This window comes from Populus nigra, chromosome 1 (assembly GCF_951802175.1).
Source record: "Populus nigra chromosome 1, ddPopNigr1.1, whole genome shotgun sequence".
Lineage (NCBI taxonomy): Eukaryota > Viridiplantae > Streptophyta > Magnoliopsida > Malpighiales > Salicaceae > Populus > Populus nigra.
Window position 1 is genome coordinate 17,549,389 of NC_084852.1, and position 24,719 is coordinate 17,574,107.

At 33.7% G+C, this 24,719-nt stretch overlaps 2 protein-coding genes across 4 annotated transcripts; both read right to left on the reverse strand.

Annotated features, from left to right (window-relative positions):
- Window positions 1-5,463: 5,463 nt before the first annotated feature.
- LOC133683812 (glycine-rich RNA-binding protein 2, mitochondrial-like) lies at window positions 5,464-12,707 on the reverse strand. 3 transcript variants are annotated; one of them, XM_062106812.1, is made up of 5 exons: window positions 12,594-12,707; window positions 6,622-6,757; window positions 6,426-6,494; window positions 5,893-5,999; window positions 5,464-5,809 (listed from the first exon to the last, which is right to left on the reverse strand). In XM_062106812.1, the coding sequence occupies exons 2-5, from the start codon at window positions 6,743-6,745 to the stop codon at window positions 5,708-5,710; spliced, it is 402 nt and encodes a 133-aa protein (XP_061962796.1). In that variant the 5' UTR covers window positions 6,746-6,757; window positions 12,594-12,707; the 3' UTR covers window positions 5,464-5,707. The 3 variants fall into 3 exon arrangements, with proteins under 3 accessions (XP_061962796.1, XP_061962785.1, XP_061962790.1); XM_062106801.1 differs by lacking the exon at window positions 12,594-12,707 and adding an exon at window positions 7,771-7,915; XM_062106806.1 differs by lacking the exon at window positions 12,594-12,707 and adding an exon at window positions 7,731-7,892.
- LOC133683652 (glycine-rich RNA-binding protein 4, mitochondrial-like) lies at window positions 10,506-12,730 on the reverse strand. Its single transcript, XM_062106791.1, has 5 exons — window positions 12,594-12,730; window positions 11,463-11,598; window positions 11,267-11,335; window positions 10,877-10,983; window positions 10,506-10,796 (listed from the first exon to the last, which is right to left on the reverse strand). The coding sequence occupies exons 2-5, from the start codon at window positions 11,584-11,586 to the stop codon at window positions 10,692-10,694; spliced, it is 405 nt and encodes a 134-aa protein (XP_061962775.1). The 5' UTR covers window positions 11,587-11,598; window positions 12,594-12,730; the 3' UTR covers window positions 10,506-10,691.
- Between the last annotated feature and the right edge of the window lie 11,989 nt (window positions 12,731-24,719).

A 24,719-nucleotide genomic window follows, 5' to 3' on the forward strand; every position in this document is an offset into this window, starting at 1 on the left:
ACTCAATACTTCAAAAAAAAAACTTTATTTTTAGTTTTTTTATAAATTAATCTATGTTTTTCATAGTCATTCAGCTTACTTTTAAATTCATAAAATCAACTAATTTACATTAAATTAACTTATACATGGTTTAATTAAAAACTTTTGCCAGCTTACTTAAAAAACCAAGTCAAGAAATTTGAAGATTTACAATTTTTCTAAGTTTAATGACATTGACAACTGACATTGTATAAAAAACTCTCATAATCTTAGTGTTTTTTGTTTACATTTTTTTTTTAAGGCCAACAGAGTAGTCAATACAATTCACAGTCACTGTCATCCTTGGTCTGTTTTGCAAAAAACTCAAGCAAGAAGAAGCCATTAGAAGGGCCAGTAAAGTATTATGATAGCTAGGTGTTTTTTTGTTGACATTTTTGCCAAGTGGTGATATTGAAGCTTTAAGAATATAGTACTCATCAAAATTACTTAATGATGAAGGAAAATTATAATTAATTATTGGGACATGCTGAACACACTTGGACACCCACAAATTAACATGTATAAATTGTTGCGGTTAATAAGATGGTGTTTCAAACAATAATCACAAAGCTAAGTTAGCCCCACAAACAATCCGAAGATTTGAAGAAAAATAATTAATTAAGTGAAATACAACTACACACGAAATGATTTTACGGAATTTCCTGAAACATTTTCTTGTGGGTACAAAAAAAAAAATTATCACAACTTGTAATATCCCACATCAACGGGTGAAGATTTGGTAGCTAACCTTATTAGTAGTGCTGGTTGCTAATATGTTGTACGTGTTTTGAGGCGTCAGGCTCATAAGTGGGCTCGCGTCACCAGGAAAAAAATCATGAGGACGGTAAGGTCTAAAGCAGACAATATACAACATGTTGGGCCGGGCTATTATACAACTTTTGACAAAAAAAAATTTAAGATTCAAAATCAGTTCAAAACTTAATTAAAATAATGTTTTTTTTTATTTCTAGAAGTGTTGTTGCGATTGCTTTTTAAAATGTTTTTAACTCAGAAATGTATTAAAATTATGTTTTTTTTTATTTTTTAAAAATTATTTTTGATATTAATGCATTAAAATAATCTAAAAATATCAAAAAAATATTAATTTAAAGTAAAAAGAAAAGTTTTAATTTTTAAGTTTTTTTAAAAAAACTTTTAAAACATAAAAATAAACATAATGTTAAGTTGAATTGAATTTTACCGTTTAAAAAAACCATAGCAACAATATATCATTCTTATTAATCTCAAGACAGGACAAGGCCTGCTCCCATGTCGGAAGGCGTTAATCAAATTTTTATATATATAAAAAAACATTAAAATAATATTGTTTTTAATAAAAACAAATCAATGGGTTTTCATTTGGTTGATTAGATCATAGATTAGTTTATTTTTTTTATTTTTTATTTAGACTAAATCGTTTTAGATATCAAGTCGGTTGGGTACCAGTCAACCCCCTAAGCCGATTTAAATCATATAACTACGCATTAAATTAGAGGCATATAATAGTATTTAATTGCAAAATAAAAAAACTGAGAAAGTACGGTGGTGTCATTAGAAAATTTTTATGACATGATCTAATGTAGTAGCATTTAAATTGATAAACCTAGTATCTATCTATCTATCTGTCGAGAAAGAAATGCAACAGCATGAAGTGTCTACTCCCCAAATTAATGCCTGGGAAACTGTAGCTAGCCCTGTCAGAAGAAGTCAGAAGATCAGGTCAATGGGAAACTTCAGCTGGGTTTCACCTCTGTGGGATCCAAGGTTTACAGATTTAAGAACACAGTGTTAGGATTTCCACGAGGGATTTGAGATTTTTCGGCATTCGAAATTTCTGCTGAGCTTCTGCGGGATCCAAGGTTTAATTAATACCAATTAAGAACACAGTTTTAGGACTCCCAAAGGGGATTTGAAATTTCTTGACGTTGGAATGACATTACAGCAGATATTTTTCACGAGTTTGAGGGTGTTAAATAATCATTAATTTTAAAGTTTTTAAAATTAATTAATATACACGAAAGTTCATCTGAATATTTATATTAATAAAAAAAGTTATTTTATATAATTTTAAATTTTAATTTTAATTTTAAGTTATAATCCAAAAACTATTTTTCATATATAACTTATTATAAGCTAAAATGATTGAAGTTAGAATTATGTTTTATAAAAATAACCCATAACAACTTTTTTTTAAGATTTATTGTACAAGCTAGAATTTATAAATTTAAAGTTTGGAATTTTATTTTTTAATTAAATAAAAATATTAACTCGATTCTGAATTAAGTTTTTTTATATATAAGTTAAAAGTCATTTTTAAGTATAACATTTTTTTAATCAAGAATAAAAAAAAATATAAAAATCATATCAAAGGTGATCTAATTAAATCCTTTCACATGCTCTAGAAAGTGACCTTGGATTAGTAAATGTTATTTTGACCTAGCTGTGTGGTGGTCAACGACGGTATCTCTCGTCTGGAGACAAAATTGTGGTGCCCTCCTCTAGCTAGGAAATTTCCACTGAGATATGTGATCCAGCTATTGTGATTTAAAAATACAAGCAAACAAACACAGCTCAAGGTTTGGATTCTGATGAATAATAGCAAGCTATTTTCTTTCCGTAAATTTCTATTTATTCCTAAAAGATTTAAATTAAAAAAGTGGATCTAAAAATCTTAAACACCAACCGATTGTCCCATCGGAGACGAGCTTCACCAACCGAGGGAAAAAAACAGCATCAAGAAAGGCAGGCAGAAGTCAACATTCAGTTTCAATTAGAAGCAGCCTAATGAAGACAGCATGTATGAGGATTATTACAAAAACGCGTTGAAGAAACAGAACCGCATGCAGAGAAAAAGGAGGAATAAATCCAAACACACAGCTTGCTAGGATTGAATGCATCTTTAAGATCCTGAGGAATGTAAATAAAAAATGACTCGCTACTTGTCAAATGCCTGCCATACTGCCGTATAAGTCAAGCTTTAGATGTCAAGCAAATTCGATGGGAATTTGGGTAAAAATACTGTTATGTCGGCCATGTAGTTATTTTTCCATTTTATGAGCAATTGGTTAAATCTTGTGGATTGGTTAAGTAGGCAGATTCGTTTACTTCCGACCTTGATTCCCCACTTCAAGATCATATATATATATATATATATATATGGACGGTATATATGTCTTTGTTTAAATTTGAAAATTGGATTTAATCTTGGTATATACGTACAGACTAATTAGCTGGAAAATGTTATCTGATGAAGAACATGTATATATATGACCAATCGATAAGCACTTGAGGGCGATTCAAGACTGAGAGATAATTAGCTGAGATCGAAGTAAATTGTGCTATCAGCAAGCGTCAGCTCTGGCAATATTAAAGAAGCTAATGCTTTCTGCTTAAGAAAGACATCTCAGGGTGTTAAATCAATGGATGTTGGAATCCAATCTCAAGCTCTTGGAGGGGGGAAACTGAGTAAAAATGGCACTGATTTGACCTCCAAACAAACCAGCCAGAGCTCGTTTCTCGGGTAGCCTGTGTTTTCACCTCATGCAAACGTTCCCCAGGTGGTTGGACATCTGGGAAGAAATTAAGGAGCATGGAAGTTAACTGGGAGACGTCATTTTCTTACACTATAATCACGTAAAGATGATTGATTAACGTAGGTAGGTAGTACTTTGAAGAAGTGACACAAAGTAAAGCAGAGAGTGGACTGACCTAGAAGAGAAAAAAACACAAAGGAGATAAGCATGAGAAAGTGGCATTCCTTTTGATTATTTGTTGTATAATCTAAGCAATAAATAATTAAGAACATGACTACAGTAATGCAAGAAAAAGACCTGCCAACTACCCGACGCGCACAACCACGCATTCCACCCATATTATTGTTTTCTCTTTTTGCATGTTGTTCTTGCATGGCTAGACCCCACCTTTTGTGCTGTCTGGTTTCATGATCAGTCATTGGTGCTCACCGACACTTCCATGAGTCATGGGATATATATTTGATTTTTCAAGATTCTAATTCCCGTAATTGCATGGATAATTGAGCTGGTACCATATGCTTTGCTATACTTATTCCCTAAATATCAGCCCTAATCGTGCTTCTAAAAAAACAGTAAGTCAGTTTAGTATGATATGATAGATTGACCTCACATTTCAAGGATCTAGAGTTTTAGAATCAATTTAATTCATCTGATCAAACTTTAATGGCAGTACCATATTATAATCACTGATCAAAGGAGTTTTTTTAAAAACTAAAAACTATATCATTTTGGATAAAAATATCGATCTGGGTTGATCAAGATGACATAAATATGTAGGGTCTTACAATTATTGTGAATATGATCCTAGATATAAGCTCAAGACGTCCAACCCTTAATGTATTTCATTTAATTTATTTTCTTTTATTCTCGTGTGATCTTATATTTTCATGTTCTCTTCTATGTGTACAAAATACCCTGCAATAACTAAAAGAAAAACTAAGTCTATAACATTGAAATAAGTCTGCAAGACATGGCTTTTCAATTTTTTTATTAGTTACCGATGTTTCTTTTATATTTTTTTATAGATTATTTCAATTTTCTTCATATGATTCAACTTTTTACATTTGTATTTTATTTTGTTGTTTTCTGGGGAGGTGGGCAATAACTATCTTAATTATTGGTGGATCACTTGAGAGGTTGTAGATAGTCTGGTTTTCAAATGAGCCAATGGGCTCCTTAGTAACCAAGAAAGGCCCACGAATGGAGTCGACGATTCACAATAGTGACTGGATTTTGCTGGTGGCATCGTTTAATGAATTTTATTTGCTTTTTTTAAATAAAAAAAGTTAATTATAGCTTCATAATCATTTAGTTTATGAAAACTAATTAATTAACCACTATATCCTAATTAATAGTTAACCATCTTCACTTTAAGGTTTTTTTACGTATAACATGTTATAGTGGTTCACACTATATATATTTTTTTTTATTAATGTGAATATTTAAATTAATTTGTGTGTATCTTAATTAATTTTATAAATTTTAAAATTAACAACCATGTAAATCTTTAAAAAATAAACCCTAATCATTTATATTATAATTTATATTATACCTCTCATAGTTATTCACACTATATTTTACCAGGCTTGGTGATTCATCAACACAAAGATTAGAAGGCAAAAGCTTAATGAACACGCCAGGCTACATAATAGCTCATCGGTCTCCTAATCTGCCACAACAGGGCCATGGGCTTGCAAAGCCGAATCCATAAGGATTTTTTTTTTAATTTTATCTTTTAAAAATTTAATAAAATATAAATTGATTTTTATGCTTTTATTTTTTCAATTCCTTTCCATGAGGTTTTTTCAATATTATACCCATGATAAATGGAATAGTGGGGAGTTTTTTCATTGCTTAATAGTCCCACTGATTTGGAGACCATATCATGCAAATTCCCCGTGCATTATAACGCTTACGATCAATATGCTTCCATAACAATGAAAACGTTAACTGTGCCTCCATCCATCATGATGGAATTTACCCAGTCAGAAAAACTAACCAGCACACAAGTGCCAAAATCACAACATAATTTCACAACATTATAGAAACATTCAAGAAAAATAAAAATGCAATCTCTATTCCGACTGGAACCAACTAGCTACAGAAGAAAGGCCATTTAGGGCGTTAGTAGCGCATAAAGCTGTAATCCATCCACTTCAATTATCAAAACCTCGACTCCCTTGGTGATTGTCATTGTAGGATTGTGGTGGTCTCCTTTCCTCGGCAAAGCTCACTCGAACAGTTCTTCCTCCCAAATTCTGCAACATCAGCATGTGTCAGTCAGTATATAATTCAGGAATCAGAGCATTCAACTCCTTCAAAAACAGAATATATTTCTGACCTGGCCATCCATTGCTGAAAGTGCTTCGCTGGCATTTTCAACGCTGTCGTAATGAACAAACCCAAATCCACGAGACCTCCCGGTCTCTCTATCCATGATAACCCTTGCTGTAAAACAGAAGCAGATTGTGAATCCCAACATTGACAGCACCAAGAACCCAGCCAAGTAAAGAACGTTTTGCAACAGCTACCACACTAAACTCACAATTACTGTCATTAAAAATAACACTTCTCTTTCTGAAATTACAAGAATCTATTAGCACTTGTCACTCCATACATGGACAAGCAGTAATAAGCAATTGCGGCATTAAAGATAAACCGCACAAATTGTAGTATCCAAACCACCAAATCAAATACCAACAAATCCAAATGCCAAAGTTTAGTTTCAAAGACATCAACTGAAAATATAATCCACCAGTCTCAGTCATCATTTAACAAGCCCAGAGAAAAATATTGTGTTCATGTTTGATTAAACAACGAGATTTAATAAAAGAACCCCATATAACTGGTTCAACTACACATGATCAAACTTACCCTCCGTCACTTCCCCAAAGCCAGAAAATGCATCTTTAAGGGTTTGGTCATCAGTTGACCATGGAAGCCCTAAAACACAGACAAGATAGACAACAGCAGAGCATTAATGCAAAACACACATGAACTTGTATCATCCAAACGTCATGTATTCATCAATACCACTTGCAGCATTCAAACAGCAATTATATATCAGTACCTCCAATGAAAAGCTTGGATGAAGACATGCAGCGAATAGAGTTCAACATGGACACCATTGGAACTTGCCCCTTCTGGGAAATTGACTGCCTCGCTAGGCTCCCGAGCTTGTTAAAGAATGCCATTTCAATTATGGACTACACCACAGGGATATCACAGCATCAGTATCAAGCATTAACAATATCAAACCCAAACAAACTCAAAACACAGTAAACCAATTCATAATCATGCAACATCTCAAAGCCACAGTAAATAATGGGGTCGATTTTCAAATTCATTGTTTATTAAGAGATCAAGTAGCTAACTTCGAATAAAAAAAACACAAACTGAAAACATTGACAAGAACAAAATGGACTATTCAGAACACAAAAATCACTCAGAAAACCAAAAAACTCTAAAAGATTAGTTGAGCCTGCACTCACACCATTCACACTCCATATGCAGCCCAAGTTAAGAAATAAAATTAAACACTCTAAAAGGGTATCGTTAATAATCTGAAAAATAAATTAACATTCAAACAGAGAAGAAAATCTTATAAACAAGACAGAATCAATCACGTGGCAAACAAAACATAACCCAAAACCAAAAAAACACAAACCAAATATCAAAACAAGACCCTTTAAGAAGACAAACCAACAAGCCCAGTTTAGTACACAGCCAAACAATATCAGAGATTAAGAAAGAAAGAACGAAACTTTACTGAAACAAAAACAATCTATGTATGATCCATAAAACACCGGCATCAAACATCAAATACAAGGAAACATAGTCTCAAGAGAAAGGGAAACAAAAAGAGTTTATCTATAAACTGGGGCTTAAGGAAATACAAAGAGTCAATCGCGTGGCAAACAAAACATAACCCAAAACAAAAATACGCAAACCAAATCACAAAACCTTTTTAAGAATACAACCCACCAAACCCAGTTTAGTAAACAGCAAAACAATATCAGAGATAAGACAGAAAGAACGAAACTTAAACAAAAACAAACCATGTATGATCCATAAAACATCATTAAAAACATAACTTTTTACAAAAAACACCAGAGCATCAAACAGTCAAATACAAGAAAACATAAAGTCTCAAGACAAAGGGAAACAAAAAGAGTTGACCTGTAAACTGGGGCTTAAGCAAAGAGGGTAAGGATTATACCTTCAAAGAAGAAAAGAGGGAAAGGGTTTTAGTTTTGGGAGAGTGAAAGGAGGGAAGCAGCTAGGGTTTAAGAGAGATTCAGAGCGAGGGCTCTTGAAAGATATGTTGCTGAAGTGACTGTTTAGAAATGTTTTTTTAATAAATATATTAAAATAATATTTAAAAAAACAAAATTATTTTTAAAAACAGTATATTGAAATAATTTAAAACAAAATAATTAATTTAAAACAAATAATTTTAAAAAAGTTTAAAAATACAATTATAGCGCGACATCGAACACAATCCAAGTCACAGGGTTTAAGATGTTTGTCAAGGGTGGTATTGTCATTAACATAGCGGAGAGGGTATAATAGTGAATTTGATGGATTGTTGGATGGAAACTGTAGAGGAATAATTTGTTTTTCAATCCATTTCTGATTGCTTCTGCTAGATTAACATCGGCGGTGGATACAGCGGCAACGTGTCACGGGGATGAGTTGACGGACAAGGCAAGGCAGCATATCAATGACCATTGGCGGTGCGGTGCCTTTCCCTACCAAATAAATGCTAGGTCTATCCAACCCTCTTGGCCTAACTCAATTCAACAAAAAAAAAAAAAAAAAAAAACTTTTTACCAAATTTTCATATCCTAATAAAAATTTCAGCATTTCATTTCAACCCCCTTTACCGATTTCAATCATCATTTTTTTTTTATTTTAAGTCTCTATTGAGTATTTGTTTTTTTTTTAATTTATAGGTTCATATATTATTTTTAATTTATTTTATTAAATGTAGATAACATTCTTTCACTACTTAATTAAAAAAATTATGCAAATCAAAAATGTATTTATAATGTTTGATTTCTTCTCTTGTTATATAATAGATTAAATTAACTTAGAATTACGTATTATAATACTAACATATTTATATCTAAAAAAAACATAACCACTTTCTACAACTAATTATTTAAGCGCAATTTATGAAAACAATAACATGTGTATTAACTATTTTTTTTTTATTAATGTGGATGTCCGGGCTAATTTGCGTGTACTTCGACTAATTTCACGAATCTTGAAATTAACGACTATGCAAGTCTCTAGTGATCTTAAGAGGACTCGAACTCATGACTATTGAAAAGCAAACTCAAGACATGACCAGTACATTAACTAATCTTTTTTTTAGTTTAACGTGGGTGTCCGGGTCAACTTTCGCGTACCTCGACTAATTCCACTGGTCCTGAAGAGCAACCACGGGGCTCAAACCTGAGACCACAGGAAAAACAAACTTTTTTATTCTAAATTTTTATCATTGGACCACCACCTAGATTGTTACGTTAACTTATCTTTAATTACACAGTGTTGGCATGAATTTTTTTTCCAGTGTGATTTGCATGGTACTTGTACAATTAGTGTTGATAATGTAAAATTATATGTTCCATTCCAAGCAGCAGGTTTATTGCTCGGAAAAAAAAATCATCAATTGTTAAAATTTAAAATTCATTCATGCAAAAAAATATTTTTTTATATATATCAAATCAATATAAAAATGTGTTAAAATTTTAGTTTAATTAATATTATATATAACACTAATTATACTTAGTGTTTGGATTGTAAACATTGCAATCCATATTAAGATGACTATTTTGCCTCTTAAAAACCAAACGATTTAACACATAATTTTAACACACAATTAGTAGTGTTTTGGAATTTTTATAAAGTGTTATTATTGCACAGTCCTTAGGGTTTTTTTTTCCCTAAAGTCAAGGGATATTATTTGTTTTTTACCCCATTTTTTTCTTTGAGTTATGGCATGTGTCAAAAATGTTATGGTCTTTTGATAAATAAAAAAAATGATTGACACCCATGCTCTTCTCATGATGCATGCGGTGCCTCCGGTGATCGTTAGTTGCTTTTCAAGGTGGTTTTCAAAGTCTCGCACCACCCTTTACATGATGAGTTAGAACGCGTTATCCTTCAAGACACAGTGAAGCTCCAGCAATAAATTTTTTCCTTTCCTCTATCTTTCCTATTCTCCACAGTATGTTAGTCATATAAAATTACAAAATGATTCTTAATTTTTTAATCATATTAAATTTGATATAGTATGTTAGTCATATAAAATTACAAAATGATTCTTAATCTTTTAATCATATTAAATTTGATATTTTTTTTTTTTAATTTCACCAATAACCAAATATTTGACTTTCATCATGTCCTCGATCATGTGGGTTGGGTCCATTAATATAAAATATGATCATATGAACTTAATTTGAGGTATTTTTAGGGATTAAAGAAAAAGAATAATTTATTTACAATTTAAACCTTTTTAAATACATCACTTTTTCTTTTTCTTTGTAGGATTTTCAAGTAATAAGAACACGAAACCAATTGGCATTAACATCTCCTAGATTCATATATATTTTTAATTTTTTTTTTAATTTAGCAAAAACAATATTTTTTTCATTTATTAATTTAGAAAAATCATGATACAAAAAACCACACACACACACACACACACACACACACATATATATATATAAAACAAGTTTAAAATCCTACATGTAACTTCTATTTGCTTCATTTTAAACTGTTGCCTATAAACCCTGTCAAAGCAAAACAAGGTTGATAATTCTAGCTGGTATGATCTTTCAGCCTCACTTTAACAAACCTCTCCACACAATGTAAAAGTCGTAGTTATGGCAGCTATATTGACAATAATTATAATTTAGCAGATTTTTTAGAGATTAATAAAGAATATTAAGTGTACATCGAAACTTTATTTCTGTAAATGTAATCATCGACCCAAAACATGGATAAAGTTAGGATTTACTTCAAAATGATCAAGAAAATAAAAATGCAATCTCTACTCCGCTAGAAGCAACTAGATAAAGCAGCAAGGCTATTTAGGGCCTTGGCAGCGCACAAAGCTGTAGTTCATCAACTTCAATTATCATAACCTCGATTCCCTTGGTAATCGTCATTGTAAGATCGTGGTGGCCGGCTCCTTTCCTCAGCAAGGGACACGCGAACATTTCTCCCACCCAGCTCCTGCAAAATCAGCATGATCAGTCAATACATAGTTCAGTAATCAGGGCAATCAACTCCCTCAAAAACATTCTATTTCTGACCTGGCCATCCATTGCTGATTGTGCTTCACTGGCAGATTCACTGCTATCATAACTAACAAACCCAAATCCACGAGATCTTCCAGTCTCTCTATCCATGATAACCCTTGCTGTAAAACAGAACCCAGCAGAGTAAAGAACGTTTTGCAACAGCAGCCACACTAAACTCAATTACTGTCATTAAAACTTTAAATATCCAACTAAAAGGACACTTATATCTTTCTGAAATTGTCATAGTAGAATCAGATCAGGAAAACTTTGACATGGCTAATCCACCAGTCTCAGTCATCATTTTACAGCAAGAGAAAAATAGCGTGCTCATGTTTGTGAACGAGGTTCAATAAAAGAAAACCTTACTAAATAACTGGTTCAACTACACATGCTCAAACTTACCCTCTATCACTTCCCCATAGCCAGAAAATGCTTCCTTAAGCGTATGGTCATCAGTTGACCATGGAAGCCCTAAAACACAGACAAGATAGACAACAGCAGAGCATTAATGCAAAACACACATGAACTTGTATCATCCAAACATCATGTATTCATCAATACCACTTGGAGCATTCAAACAGCAATTATTCATCAGTACCTCCAATGAAAAGCTTGGATGAAGACATGCAGCGAATAGAGTTCAACATGGACACCATTGGAACTTGCCCCTTCTGGGAAATTGACTGCCTCGCTAGGCTTCCGAGCTTGTTAAAGAATGCCATTTCAATTATGGACTACACCACAGGGATATCACAGCATCAGTATCAAGCATTAACAATATCCAACCCAAACAAACTCAAAACATAGTAAACCAATTCATAACCATGCAATATCTCAAAGCCACAGTAAATAATGGGGTCGATTTTCAAATTCATTGTTTATTAAGAGATCAAGAAGCTAACTTCGAATAAAAAAACACAAACTGAAAGCATTGACAAGAACAAAATGGACTATTCAGAACACAAAAATCACTCAGAAAACCAAAAAACTCTAAAAGATTAGTTGAGCCTGCACTCACACAATTCACACTCCATACGCAGCCCAAGTTAAGAAATTAAAAAAAAAACACTCTAAAAGGCTATCATTAATAATCTGAAAAATAAATTACCTTCAAACAGAGAATAAAATCTTATAAACAAGACAGAATCAATCACGCGGCAAACAAAACATAACCCAAAACCAAAACACACAAACTAAATCTCAAAACAAAATCCTTGAAGACAGAAAGAACAAAACTTTACTAAAACAAAATCAAACTATGTATGAGCCATAAAACATCATAAAAAAAACATTACTTTTCAAATAAAACACAAGCATCAAACATTCAAGTACAAGGAAAAATAAAGTCTCGAGAGAAAGGGAAACAAAAAGAGTTCATCTATAAACTGAGGCTTAAGCAAAGACAAAGAATTAAGTGTAGAAAACAAAACATAACCCAAAACCAAAAAATACACAAACCAAATCTCAAAACAAAACCCTTTAAGAGTAGAACCCAACAAACCCAGTTTAGTACACAACAAAACAATATCAGAGATAAGACAGAAAGAACGAAACTTTACTAAAAAACAAACTATGCATGATCCAAAAAAATCATTAAAAACATAACTTTTTACATAAAACACCAGCATCAAACAGTCAAATACAAGAAAACATATTGTCAAAGGAGAAAGGGAAACAAAAAGAGTTGAGATATAAACTAGGGCTGAAGCAAAGAAGGTAAAGATTATACCTTGGAAGAAGAAAAGAGGCAAAGGGTTTTAGTATTGGGAGAGAGTGAAATAAGGGAAGCGGCTAGGGTTTAAGAGATTCAGAATTATGAGCGGCACTATAACGATATCTTGCTGAATTTATAGTCGCTAGGGTTTAAGATGGATGGGGTTTTTGGGATTTTTAAAAAGTTTTGAATTTTTTTAGTTTTAAGTAATTATTTATTTATATATTTTAATTGTTTTAGTATATTATTATTAAAATTAATTTTTTTTATAAAAAAAACTTAATCATAAGTAATTAAGTCAACTTGTAGAAACATTATGATAACCTCAGCATTAACTAATTTTTTTATATATATATAATCTGGAATGTCCGGATCAACTTATGTATATCATAATTAATTTCCAGATCTACTGAACATCTTATAAGTCCAGCGAGCATTTAAAATACCGTGGAAGTAACAAACATGCACAGAAATAATCGAACCAAGATGCAGAGAAAGAAAATAAGTCTCATCCCTGCTAGGTCACGACTTCAAATACTCAAGTACGCAGTAACTAAATTTTGATTAAGCATGGTTTTAGCAAGTAATTTGTTTTTTCTAGTGTGATATGCGTGGTACTTATATAATTTTAGTTGGTAATTTAAAGTATATATTCAGTTCCTAGCAGTAGGTTTATTGATTGAGAAAAATTATTTATTCTATTTTGTTAAACTTATTTTTTAAAAATATATCAAATCGATATAAAAATGTATTTTTAAAATAAAGTTTCGTTACATGTCTCTGGAATGCAATTATACTGTTCCATTATCAATATTGTTGACGTAATACCATTCATTATATTTTGACAAAGGATCTCGATAAGAGAGTTCTTGTGTTGTGGTAACAAAATCTTTGAGGATTTGGAGTCATTGTTTCACCTCAGATTGGTGAAGAAGTTCCGATATATATTTATGTGCTCCAGTGTGCTTTGCTCCTCTCCTCCTCCATTTTCCATCACACGAACAACCCCTTTGTCCCCCTCCATGGCCCCGCTAGTTTTCACAGCAATAGTTGTCGGCCCCTAGTAGACGTGACAATCACCTTTTTATTGGTGCGGGTGGGTTAAACCATTAAAGTTGCTAAATTATAGCTGTTGTTGCTTTAAACCATTAAAAGTTCAAAGAATTTCCATGTTAAGTAACTTATGAGCTTTAATATGTTATTATAGCCCTCTTGGATTTAGGACAGTTGCTAGCATTGCTTACCTCTAGGGTTGGTAATGATATACGTGGAAAGATAGCAGTATGAATGTTGAATGGTTGCCCGATGTTTAATGCATATGAAATTGTCATAATATTTTGCCATTCTTGCCGACAAGAGTTGAGCTCAGTGTTGTTGGCTCAGTTTGGATGATGAGCTCGTGGGCAGTTGAGCTCAGATATATTACCTGGACCTGTAAAGGAAATCACGTAGTTGTAACTGTATTGATCTCTATCACTAGATCAGCTGTAACAGTTATTGATTTCTATCCTTAGATTAGCTATATCTTATCCCCTGTATCACTCTCATCTTATCCTACGTTGTATAGTCCTATATATACTGCACTTCTCCAATCCTATAAACATAGGATGCATTGTTAATAAAGAATTGTCTTTTCTGTAAAACTCTATATGGTATCAGAGCTTCTTCCTCTAACGAGATTTTCTTTCAAAATGGCTACATCACCTGAGTCAGTTTTTATCAATAATGAGACTACTCTTGTTGCCTTCAATGCTGGCTCTCAATTACCTTTGAAATTGACCTCCACCAATTTTCTGTTATGGCGTGCCTAGCTGACATCCTTGCTTATAGGCTATGATCTCCAGGGTTATATTGACGGCACTACTATCTGCCCATCATCAACGCTTCCTCCAAACATCTCCCCTGATGGCTCAGCCTCTGCAAATGCTCCAAATCCAGCCTTTTTGCGTTGGCTGAGGCAAGACAAGCTGATACTTCATGCCATTCTTGCATCTGTTTCTGAATCAGTTATGCCCCTCATAGCTGCTTCATCTACTGCTCATGATGCATGGTCTAAATTGCAACGATTGTATGCCAATCGCTCACGTTCTCGTGTTATGCAACTTAAGGAAAATTTAACTCTCATTCAGAGAGAGTCTCACTCAGTCTCAGATTACCTTCATACCATCAAAGTTATTATTGATGAACTTGCAGTGATTGACTCCCCAATCTCAGCAGATGACATAACCCTCTATGCTCTAAATGGTCTTGGCTCTGAATTTCGTGACATTGCAGCACTCATTCGAAATCGTGAGTCTTCTCTCACCTTTGAAGAACTTCATGATATGTTGGTTTCCCATGAAAGCTATCTAAAACGTATTGAAGCTTCAAATTCTATCACTCTTGCTACTACAAACAACACTCAACGTCGTCCAGTGCACTCCAAATTTCATCGTAACCAACATTCTAACAATGGTTTCTCCGGAAAAAATCGCACCAACCATAATCAGCATAGTCGTCGAGAATGGTTTGGTAAGCCTCAAATTATTTGTCAGTTATGTGACAAAGTTGGCCACTCAGCAAAGACCTGTTGTGTGGTTTAGAGTAATAATTCTGTGAATTGTGCATCCTCTAGTGGGACCAAAGATAAAAAAAAAATGGCTTATGGATTCAGCTGCTTCTCACAACATTACCTCTGATCTTGCTAATTTGTCTATTCACTCAGAGTATGATGGCACTGATCAAGTTGTCATTGGCGATGGCTCAGGTTTGCAAGTCACCCATGTTGGCTCTATGACTCTTCCCTCTGCCTCAAAATCCTTTAAACTCACAAATATTCTTTGTGTTCCTAATATTCATCAGAATCTGATTTTTGTTCATAATTTCACTCGTTCCAATAATGTTTCTATTGAGTTTCATCCATTTTATTTTCTTGTGAAGGATCGGAGCACGGGGGCGACTATTCTTCGCGGTAAATGTCAGGATGGTGTTTATCCAATGCCAATGCCCTCTGCTGCAATCCAATCTTCTGCTTTAGCATTTGTTGGTGAACGAACAACATCTGACAGATGGCATAAACGACTTGGGCATCCGTCAAATAAAATTGTTGATTTTATTATTCGTCGTTTTTCTCTTCCTGTTGTCGGGTCTCGTCCTTCCTTACCATCACTTTGTTCTGCTTGCCAATGCAATAAAAGTCATAAATTACCATTTTCTTCTACATCTCTTACCAGTACTCATCCTCTTGAATACATCTATACAGATCTTTGAGGGCCTGCATCTTCAAACTCAATTGATGGATTTTGTTTTTATGTCCTATTTATTGATCATTTTACCAAATATTGTTGGTTATTTCCAATTCGTCGAAAAAGTGATGTTCGGTCCATTTTTTGCCAATTAAAAGGTTTGCTTGAAAAACAGTTTGGTTTTCAAATCAAGCATTTATACTCTGATAATGGGGGAGAATATTATGCTCCTCGCAACTATCTCTCTTCTAATTCCATTAGTTGGCTAACTACAGCTCCCCATACCCCTCAACAGAATGGCACCAGTGAACGACGTCATCGTCACATTGTTGAAACAGGATTAACTCCATTAAGTCAAGCCCATCTCTCTCCATCCTATTGGTCCTATGCTTTTCAGACAGCGGTTTACTTGATAAATCGCATGCCATCTTCTGTTTTACAAAATCGAAGTCCATTTGAGTGTCTATTTGGTCGCTTACCTGATTATACAAAAATGCGCATTTTTGGTTGTCAATGTTATCCATGGTTAAAACCTTACACAACCAGTAAACTACACTCAAAATCCATGCCTTGTCTGTTTCTCGGTTACTCAACCACACAAAGTGCTTATAAATGTATGGATCTTAATTCCTCACGCATTTACTTATCTCGCCATGTGGTTTTTGATGAAAGTCACTTTCCCTTTTCGACCTTTGCCCCTGTCACTATGCCTTCTCTGTCAATTTCAGGTGTTAAAGCACAAGATCTTCATATACCAGCAGTGCCTTCCATTGGATTGCCACCATCCTCGACTACCACCATGCTGACTAGTTCTCCTACTGCTTCATCCTTATCTACAGACATCCATCCACATACCAGTCCTGCAGCCTCACAACAACCCATTCGTACACATCCCATGACCACCAAATCTATGAATAATATTCATAAACCAAAACAACTTTACCTTACCACCAAATATCCTCTTCCTTCACCTATAGAGCCAACCTGTGTGTCTCAAGCATTACAGGATCCAAAGTGGCGCAATGCCATGTCTGAGGAGTTTACTGCCTTGGTTAAACACGGCACATGGGAGCTTGTTCCACCTAGCTTCACCATTAAACCTATCAGATGCAAATGGGTCTTTCGAATTAAACATAATTCTGATGGCAGTATCTCTCGCTACAAAGCACGACTGGTTGCCAAGGGGTTTCATCAACAACATGGTTTTGACTATACTGAGACCTTCAGTCCTGTTGTGAAATCAGTGACCATTCGAACTGTTCTCTCTATTGCTGTTACCAACAAGTGGCCACTTCGACAGCTTGACGTGAATAATGCATTTTTGCATGGCCAACTACAAGAGAATGTATTTATGGTTCAGCCTCCAGGTTTCATTGATTCTACTCTGCCCTCTCATATTTGCAAGTTAAAGAAGTCTCTCTATGGCTTAAAACAAGCCCCACGTGCTTGGTACCAAGAATTGCGCACTTCTCTTCTTCAGCTAGGATTTCAGCAGTCCAAGTCTGACTCTTCCTTATTTATTTACACATGTGATGGGGTTACAATATTCCTTCTGGTTTATGTGGATGATCTTTTAATCACTGGAAGTGATTATGCATCTATGTCTAAAATTATCAAACACCTCAGCACTCGATTTTCATTGAAGGACCTTGGCTCATTGCATTATTTTCTCGGGGTTGAAGTGTTCTCTGTCAAACAAGGGTTATTTCTGTCGCAACACAAATATATTTGTGATCTCCTGACACGCACCAAGATGGATGGTGCTAAGACTGTAAAGACCCCTCTTGCCACTAAGGATTGTCTACAACTTAATGATGGCTCTTCTTCTGTTGATCCTACTGCATATCGTCGCGTTATAGGAGCTCTCCAATATCTTTCTCTGACTCGGCCTGATATCTCATTTCCTGTCAACAAGCTGGCTCAATTTCTGCAAAAACCATCTCAGCTTCATTGGATTGCTGCCAAACGTGTTCTGCGTTACCTAAAAGGTACTCTTCATCATGGAATTCTACTCAAGCGCACTAATAATCTCAATCTTCAAGGGTTCTTTGATGCATATTGGGCAGGTGATAAGGATACCAGAGTTTCCACATCTGCCTATCTTATCTTTCTAGGAGACTGTCCCATTTCCTGGAGTACACGGAAACAACGTGCAGTTGCACGCTCTTCCACTGAGGCAGAGTATCGGGCTCTTGCTTCTGCCACTTCAGAAATTATTTGGATCCGTTCTTTACTTCGTGAACTTGGTATTCCAATAACCAAACCTCCAAACATATTTTATGATAATATTGGTGCTACTCAATTAAGTCTTAATCATGTACTACACTCACGAATGAAACACATTGCAATTGATTTTCACTTTGTCCGTGATCTGGTTTCTAAAGGAATGCTCCAGGTATCTCATGTCAGCACTCACGATCAGTTGGCCGATCTCCTCACCAAAGCTTTGTCTCGTAAGAAATTTCAAACATTATGCTCCAAGATAGGCTTATCTGATGGAACGCCTATCTTGCGGGGGCGTGTAAAGGAAATCACGTAATTGTAACTGCATTGATCTCTATCACTAGATCAGCTGTAACAGTTATTGATTTCTATCCTTAGATTAGCTATATCTTATCCCTGTATCACTCTCATCTTATCCTACGTTGTATAGTCCTACATATACTGCACTTCTCCAATCCTATAAACATAGGATGCATTGTTAATAAAGAATTGTCTTTTCTGTAAAACTCTATAGGACCCATGTTTTTTAATATTTGGGCATTTGAGGTTTTTTGAGGCCGTTAAGTTATCACCCGGATAATCTTTTATTGAAATCTTGGGATTTTGTAATGACTTGATTTGTGAAATTTTGCTCGTAATCTGCTCATCTACACTTGGAATCCATCAACCAGAGAGTCCAGGGAATTGGCCATGTAGGATTATTTGGAAGCTGATACGTTCTTGAATGGATTTGGTTATGATTTCCAGCTTGATGATTACAGAACAGTACTAAGAGGTTCCATCTCTACTTTCTCCAACATTACTGATGCCTCTAAGCCTGAAACTAAAGCGGATGTGTTTGCGTTAAAAAGCAATATATGGAAAACAATTCAAGGCCATCGTTGTAGTGTTGTCATGGATTGTCAGAGGAGAATTAATCCCAGCGATGGTGCCACTTCGAGGTCTGATTGATGATGACTACTGGAGATATCTACCAAACCCGTTGTCATGTTGACACAACAACACTGTCCAGCAGCTGCAGCAGCACCAAGGACTCTCTTCCAAGAGATAGCAGATAAAGTTTTAATCTCTTAGTGTTAGTTTGATAGAGTTTGTGCTGTTTCTTCCCTTTTGTATAGACACAACAGATACGTAAGTGTAAACATATACACAACTCATACATTACAGCAAGTTTTAATCTCTTTAAAATTGTGTGAATGTGTTCTACAAGCTTGAAACCTATGAAAAAAAGGAGCTTTTTGAGATTTTGTAACTAGCGGAGTTCATAATTATACCCAAATTAGGCCTAAAAAATATTGTTTCGGAATTTGATCTATTTTTAGATTTTTTATTTTTATTTTCCTTGTTATTGTATGATTTGTTTCCATTTCAAGTTAGGTCTATCTAGCACCTATTTAAATAATTCTTATTTTATAATGGTTTTTAAGAATTATTGAATTTTAAAATATATCTAAATAGATATTATCTCTGGAGTTTAAGAATTTCTTTCCTTTCTGGTTTCTACTTTCCAGTAAAGATTGTTCTGCTTGCTCTATATCTAGTTTCTTAGCATGAGGGATGCTTATTAATTATTGATGCGCGCAGCTCGTGTGATACTGCAATAAATAAATTTGAAATTTGATGTGGCATCTTGAAGGGTTGAAGGGTTTTTGTTTTTGGGTACTACGGTGTATTTGGGAGTGTGATTGTTGTTGTTTTTTAAAATATTTTTCACTAAAAAATATATTAAAATAATATTTAAAAAAAATTATTTTTGATATCAGCATATTATTTTGATTATAGTAAAAATAATAATATTTATAACACAAATAATACTATTTTTAATTCCAAGAATATTTAGAACACAAATAATAATATTTTTTTATATTAAAACTTTGAATTCTTATAAAAATAATAATATATTTGAGATGAATACTACGAAAAATAATAATATTGGCAACCCAAATTATAATATTTTTTATATCATTACTTAAAATTGTTGAGTATTACGCCACGGGCTCACTCTTTATTTTTTAAAAATGTCATAAAAAATTATAATATAAATAATAATATTTTCTTTCAAATTTATTAATTATTTAATTAATAATATTAATTATAATATAAATAATACTATTTCAAAAAGAAATAATAATATTTAGAATCTTAAGACCCATGAACATTGAGTCTTGATGAAGGACCCAATAGAATTGGGTTTTTATACTTGGCCCATTAATCTTGGGTCATGACGCCAAACCTATTTCCCTTGAGTGCTTAGCCATGACCCAAGCGCCACTTGTCCCAAACCCATAGGAAAAGCCCAAGCGTCATGTGTGCGTAGGGGTATGTCCAACCCATACGCAGAGCTCAAGTGTCGCATGTGCGCTGGGAGTACCCACCTATAGGCATAGCTCAAGCGCCACGTGTGCGCAGGAGGTGTGCCCAACCGCCATGTGTCCTCACGTGGTTTTTCTTTGATAGTAATAACAATTTTTTAAAATCTATTAATGATGATAATAGTAATACTGAAAGTAATTTTTAATCTTACCTTTCAAATCACATCTTTGGTTGTTTTTCAATATTAAGAATAAATTTTTTCTAATTTAGTAATTGTTTATTAATAATATTGATTATTATAAAAATAATAATATTTATAACACAAAAAACAATATTTTTAATATTTATACTTTTGATTAGTAAAAATAATAATATTCATAACACAAATAATATTATTTTTAATTCCAATAATATTTAGAACACAAATAATAATATTTTTTATATTAAAACTTTGAATTATTATAAAAATAATAATATAACAATAACAATAATATCTTTGAGATGAATACTTTATATTCTAACAAAAATAATAGAATTGGGTCCTTATGCTAGACTCATTGATCTTGAGTCCTGACGCTAGACCCATTTCCCTTGAGTGTTTAGCCATGACCCAAGTATTACATGTCCCCAACCCAACGAGGCATAAGCGTCATGTGTGCGTTGGGGAGTGCCCAACCCATAGGCAGAGCCCAAGCACCACGCCTGCGCTGGGGGTGTGCCACGTGTGCGTTGGGGAGTGCCTAACCCATAGGCAGAGCCCAAGTGCCACATATGTTAGGGGCGTGCCCAACCTATAAGTAGAGCCCAAGCGCCACGTGTGCACTGGGAGTGCTCACCCATAGGCTTAGCCCTTACCAACAGTGCGATCCACAGTGAAAGCCCTCACAATGCATCCACAGTGCAGAACAGTGCAATTCACAGCGAATTCACTCACAGTGAACAATAGCCAATGCTATAGTGAAACACTGATCCCTTTTAATTATAGTTAATTAATTCAGTTTAGTGGCCAATTAGACAGTCCTTAGCTTCTCAACTTGATTTTTTGTGCATGTATTTATGTTGCGAATGAGATTATTATTATTATTATTATTATTATTATTATTATTATTATTATTATTATTATTATTATTATTATTATTATTATTATTATATAGTGTTACTAATATATTTTATATAAAATAATTAATCATGAATTTAAAATATCATGTATATTGAATTATTTTTTTAAGAAAATATTGATACCGTAATATATTGGATGATATTTGTTATTAAATATTAAGATGAAAATAGATTGGATTAATTTGGGTTAACCTGTTAAATCTTTAATTTCGGTTATGAGACCATGGTAACCCTATAAAAAGAAAATCAAAATAAATTATAAATATCAATTCCTAATCAATCTAATATTGAGGGAAAAAATTGAAAAAAAAATATTAAATTTGAAAAAGAACAAAAAAAATCTACCTGGGTCAACCCGGGTTAACTTGTCAAACTAAACCAACAACCTGGGTTATGAGATCAAGATAACTCCATGGAAAATAAATAAAAAAATTTATGAAGATCAAATTACAACCAACCCAGTGTTAAAGGATGAAATAAAAAAATAAAAAAAATGATAAAACTCCCCAAGCAACCTGGACTAGCCTATGAAACTCGTGACGTAGATCATGAGACCAGGATAACTTCATAAAACACAAATAAAAATAATATCAAAACTCCATTTTCAACATATCCAATGTTGAAGGTTGAAATCAAGAAAAAAAAAACTCAATCTATAAGACTAGATAACTCGACATAAAGAAAATTAAAAAAATCACGAAGTTAAATTCTCAAACAACCTAATATTAAATAATGAAATTGAAAAAAAAACTAAATAAAAAAAATAGATCTACTTGTTGGAAGGTGAAATTGAAAAAAAAATCACTTAAAAACTGAATCGAGCAACCCGAGTTAACCTGTCAAATCCGCAACTCAAGTCATGAGATCATGATAACCCTGTAGAAAGTAAAAAAAAAAAAACTATAAAGCTAAATTAAAAAAAGGACACAACAAAATGAATCCGGGCAATGACATTGAGATAACCCTATAAAAAGAGAAAATAAAAAATTATGAAATCTAATTTCCAACCAACTCAATTTTAAGGATGAAATTGAAAATAAAATCAATTAGAAAAAAGCATCCCAAAAAACAATTGATCTGAATCAACTCGGGTTAACTTGTTAAAATTGTTATCTGGATCATAAGAATTAAGATCGACATATATTCATAGAAAGAAAAAAAATATTAAATCCCTCTTCCAATATATTTAATATTGAAGGTTGAAATTACGATAGAGAAAAAAATAATGCTGCTACCTAATTTTTGATAAATTTTTGAAAAAAAACCAAAAATAGCAAATAACAACAAAAAACCTAAAAATATATTTTTGACGTATTTGCATTGTTTGCAGCGTCTTTTTCAAAGAATTTTTTTTTTTAAAAAAGATCAATTTAAAAATTAAAAATCCTCTTACCAAGCAATCATTCTCTTAATCCAAGGGTTTATTTTTCTTTGCTTTGCCTCCAAGTTATTAAATGAATAGTTGAGATTTATTCTTAAAATCAAATGGTTAATCTTGGTTTGGTTTGCTTTGCTTTCATGCCAAAGAAATTTGTTTGCCTATAAATATATGGTTATACTACACACAAAAGAAAAGGGGAGAATTAGTTAGAGAGACCAGCAAAAAAAAAAAACCACCAACAAACATTTTCTCTACTGATGCCAATAATTCCCCTTAATTTGGCAGCAAATTCATCCACCGACGACTATTCTCCATTTCAAATCAACGACCTACAACACACCCTAGCACCTCTTCCTACAACGTCCATCGCGGCCACCGACAACCTCGAGCCTAGTCATCAACTACAACGCAGAGAAAGACACCGACGAACCGGTGGAGAGAGAGAGGGAGGGAGGGAGAGAGGGGACCAGAGCTTTGAAAAGGTAGATCTCTTTCTTCAGAGAGTGTGAAGGAGCATCGCTGGCGTTGGAGTGAAGATGAGACTAAGGAGCATCAGATCCACTAGTTTTTGCCCTTCAATCAATGATAGCGCGTAAATCCACACGCCACCACTATTCCAGCCACCTCTCCAAGCTATCCTTAGCCTTTGGAAGATCCATTTTAGGTTTTAGACAATTTTTTATGTCTTTTTATTATGATTTATGGTAATGACAATGCTGTGTAAATATTTGTAATTGTACGGGTGTACGAGTTAAATTAGTAAAAAAGATGGGTCTGTGTGTTTGTATTTTCTTTAGGGGTGATCATTTTCGGTTCGGTTTTTATATAAAAAAAAGTAACCAAACCGAATTATTTTTTTTAAAAAAACCGAAATCGGTTCAAACCGACGCAGAGAAAGACACCGACGAACCGGTGGAGAGAGAGAGAGGGAGGGAGGGAGAGAGGGGACCAGAGCTTTGAAAAGGTAGATCTCTTTCTTCAGAGAGTGTGAAGGAGCATCGCTGGCGTTGGAGTGAAGATGAGACTAAGGAGCATCAGATCCACTAGTTTTTGCCCTTCAATCAATGACAGCGCGTAAATCCACACGCCACCACTATTCCAGCCACCTCTCCAAGCTATCCTTAGCCTTTGGAAGATCCATTTTAGGTTTTAGACAATTTTTTATGTCTTTTTATTATGATTTATGGTAATGACAATGATGTGTAAATATTTGTAATTGTACGGGTGTACGAGTTAAATTAGTAAAAAAGATGGGTCTGTGTGTTTGTATTTTCTTTAGGGGTGATCATTTTCGGTTCGGTTTTTATAAAAAAAAAAGTAACCAAACCGAATTATTTTTTTTAAAAAAACCGAAATCGGTTCAAACCGACCGGTTGCGGTTCGGTTTTTTAGGATAAAAATCGGTTCAAACCGATTTGGCTCAGTTTTTTCCGGTTTGGATCGGTTTTTTCCGGTTTGGGTTTGATTCAGTTCGGTTTTATTTTTTTTGGTTTCAGGCCTATAAAACCCAAACCGAACTAGTCGGTTTTTTCAACATTTTAATTGGTTTAATCAGTTTTTTTCACGGTTCGGTTATTTTTTTTCCGGTTTTCTCGGTTTAATGGGGTTTTTAGTTTTTTTACTCACCCCTAATTTTCTTATTATATGTTTTTGAATGTTTAAAACCAAAAAGACATAAATATTTTTCATGTCGTTAGTGATGGCTAAAGCGGAGGTCTATACCTTTAAAAGTAACGTGGACTCCATTAGAAGATCTCCATTATAGTTTTCTCTCAGAGGGTGCCGGAACGTTAGCAGATGAGGTTTTGCATTGGCTCGTAAAAAAGGAAAATGGTGAAAGTAAAATGTGTGTACTGGTTTCATTTGATTTTGGTAAAGGAA

Coding starts and splice junctions, on each gene's coding strand:
- LOC133683812 (XM_062106812.1), bottom strand. CDS start 6,745: ATGGCATTCTTTAACAAGCTCGGGAGCCTAGCGAGGCAGTCAATTTCC. Junction 6,495..6,621: donor ATCCAAGCTTTTCATTGGAG/GTACTGATATAT, acceptor TCTGTGTTTTAG/GGCTTCCATGGTCAACTGAT. Junction 5,810..5,892: donor TTTCAGCAATGGATGGCCAG/GTCAGAAATATA, acceptor CTGATGTTGCAG/AATTTGGGAGGAAGAACTGT.
- LOC133683652 (XM_062106791.1), bottom strand. CDS start 11,586: ATGGCATTCTTTAACAAGCTCGGAAGCCTAGCGAGGCAGTCAATTTCC. Junction 11,336..11,462: donor ATCCAAGCTTTTCATTGGAG/GTACTGATGAAT, acceptor TCTGTGTTTTAG/GGCTTCCATGGTCAACTGAT. Junction 10,797..10,876: donor AATCAGCAATGGATGGCCAG/GTCAGAAATAGA, acceptor CTGATTTTGCAG/GAGCTGGGTGGGAGAAATGT.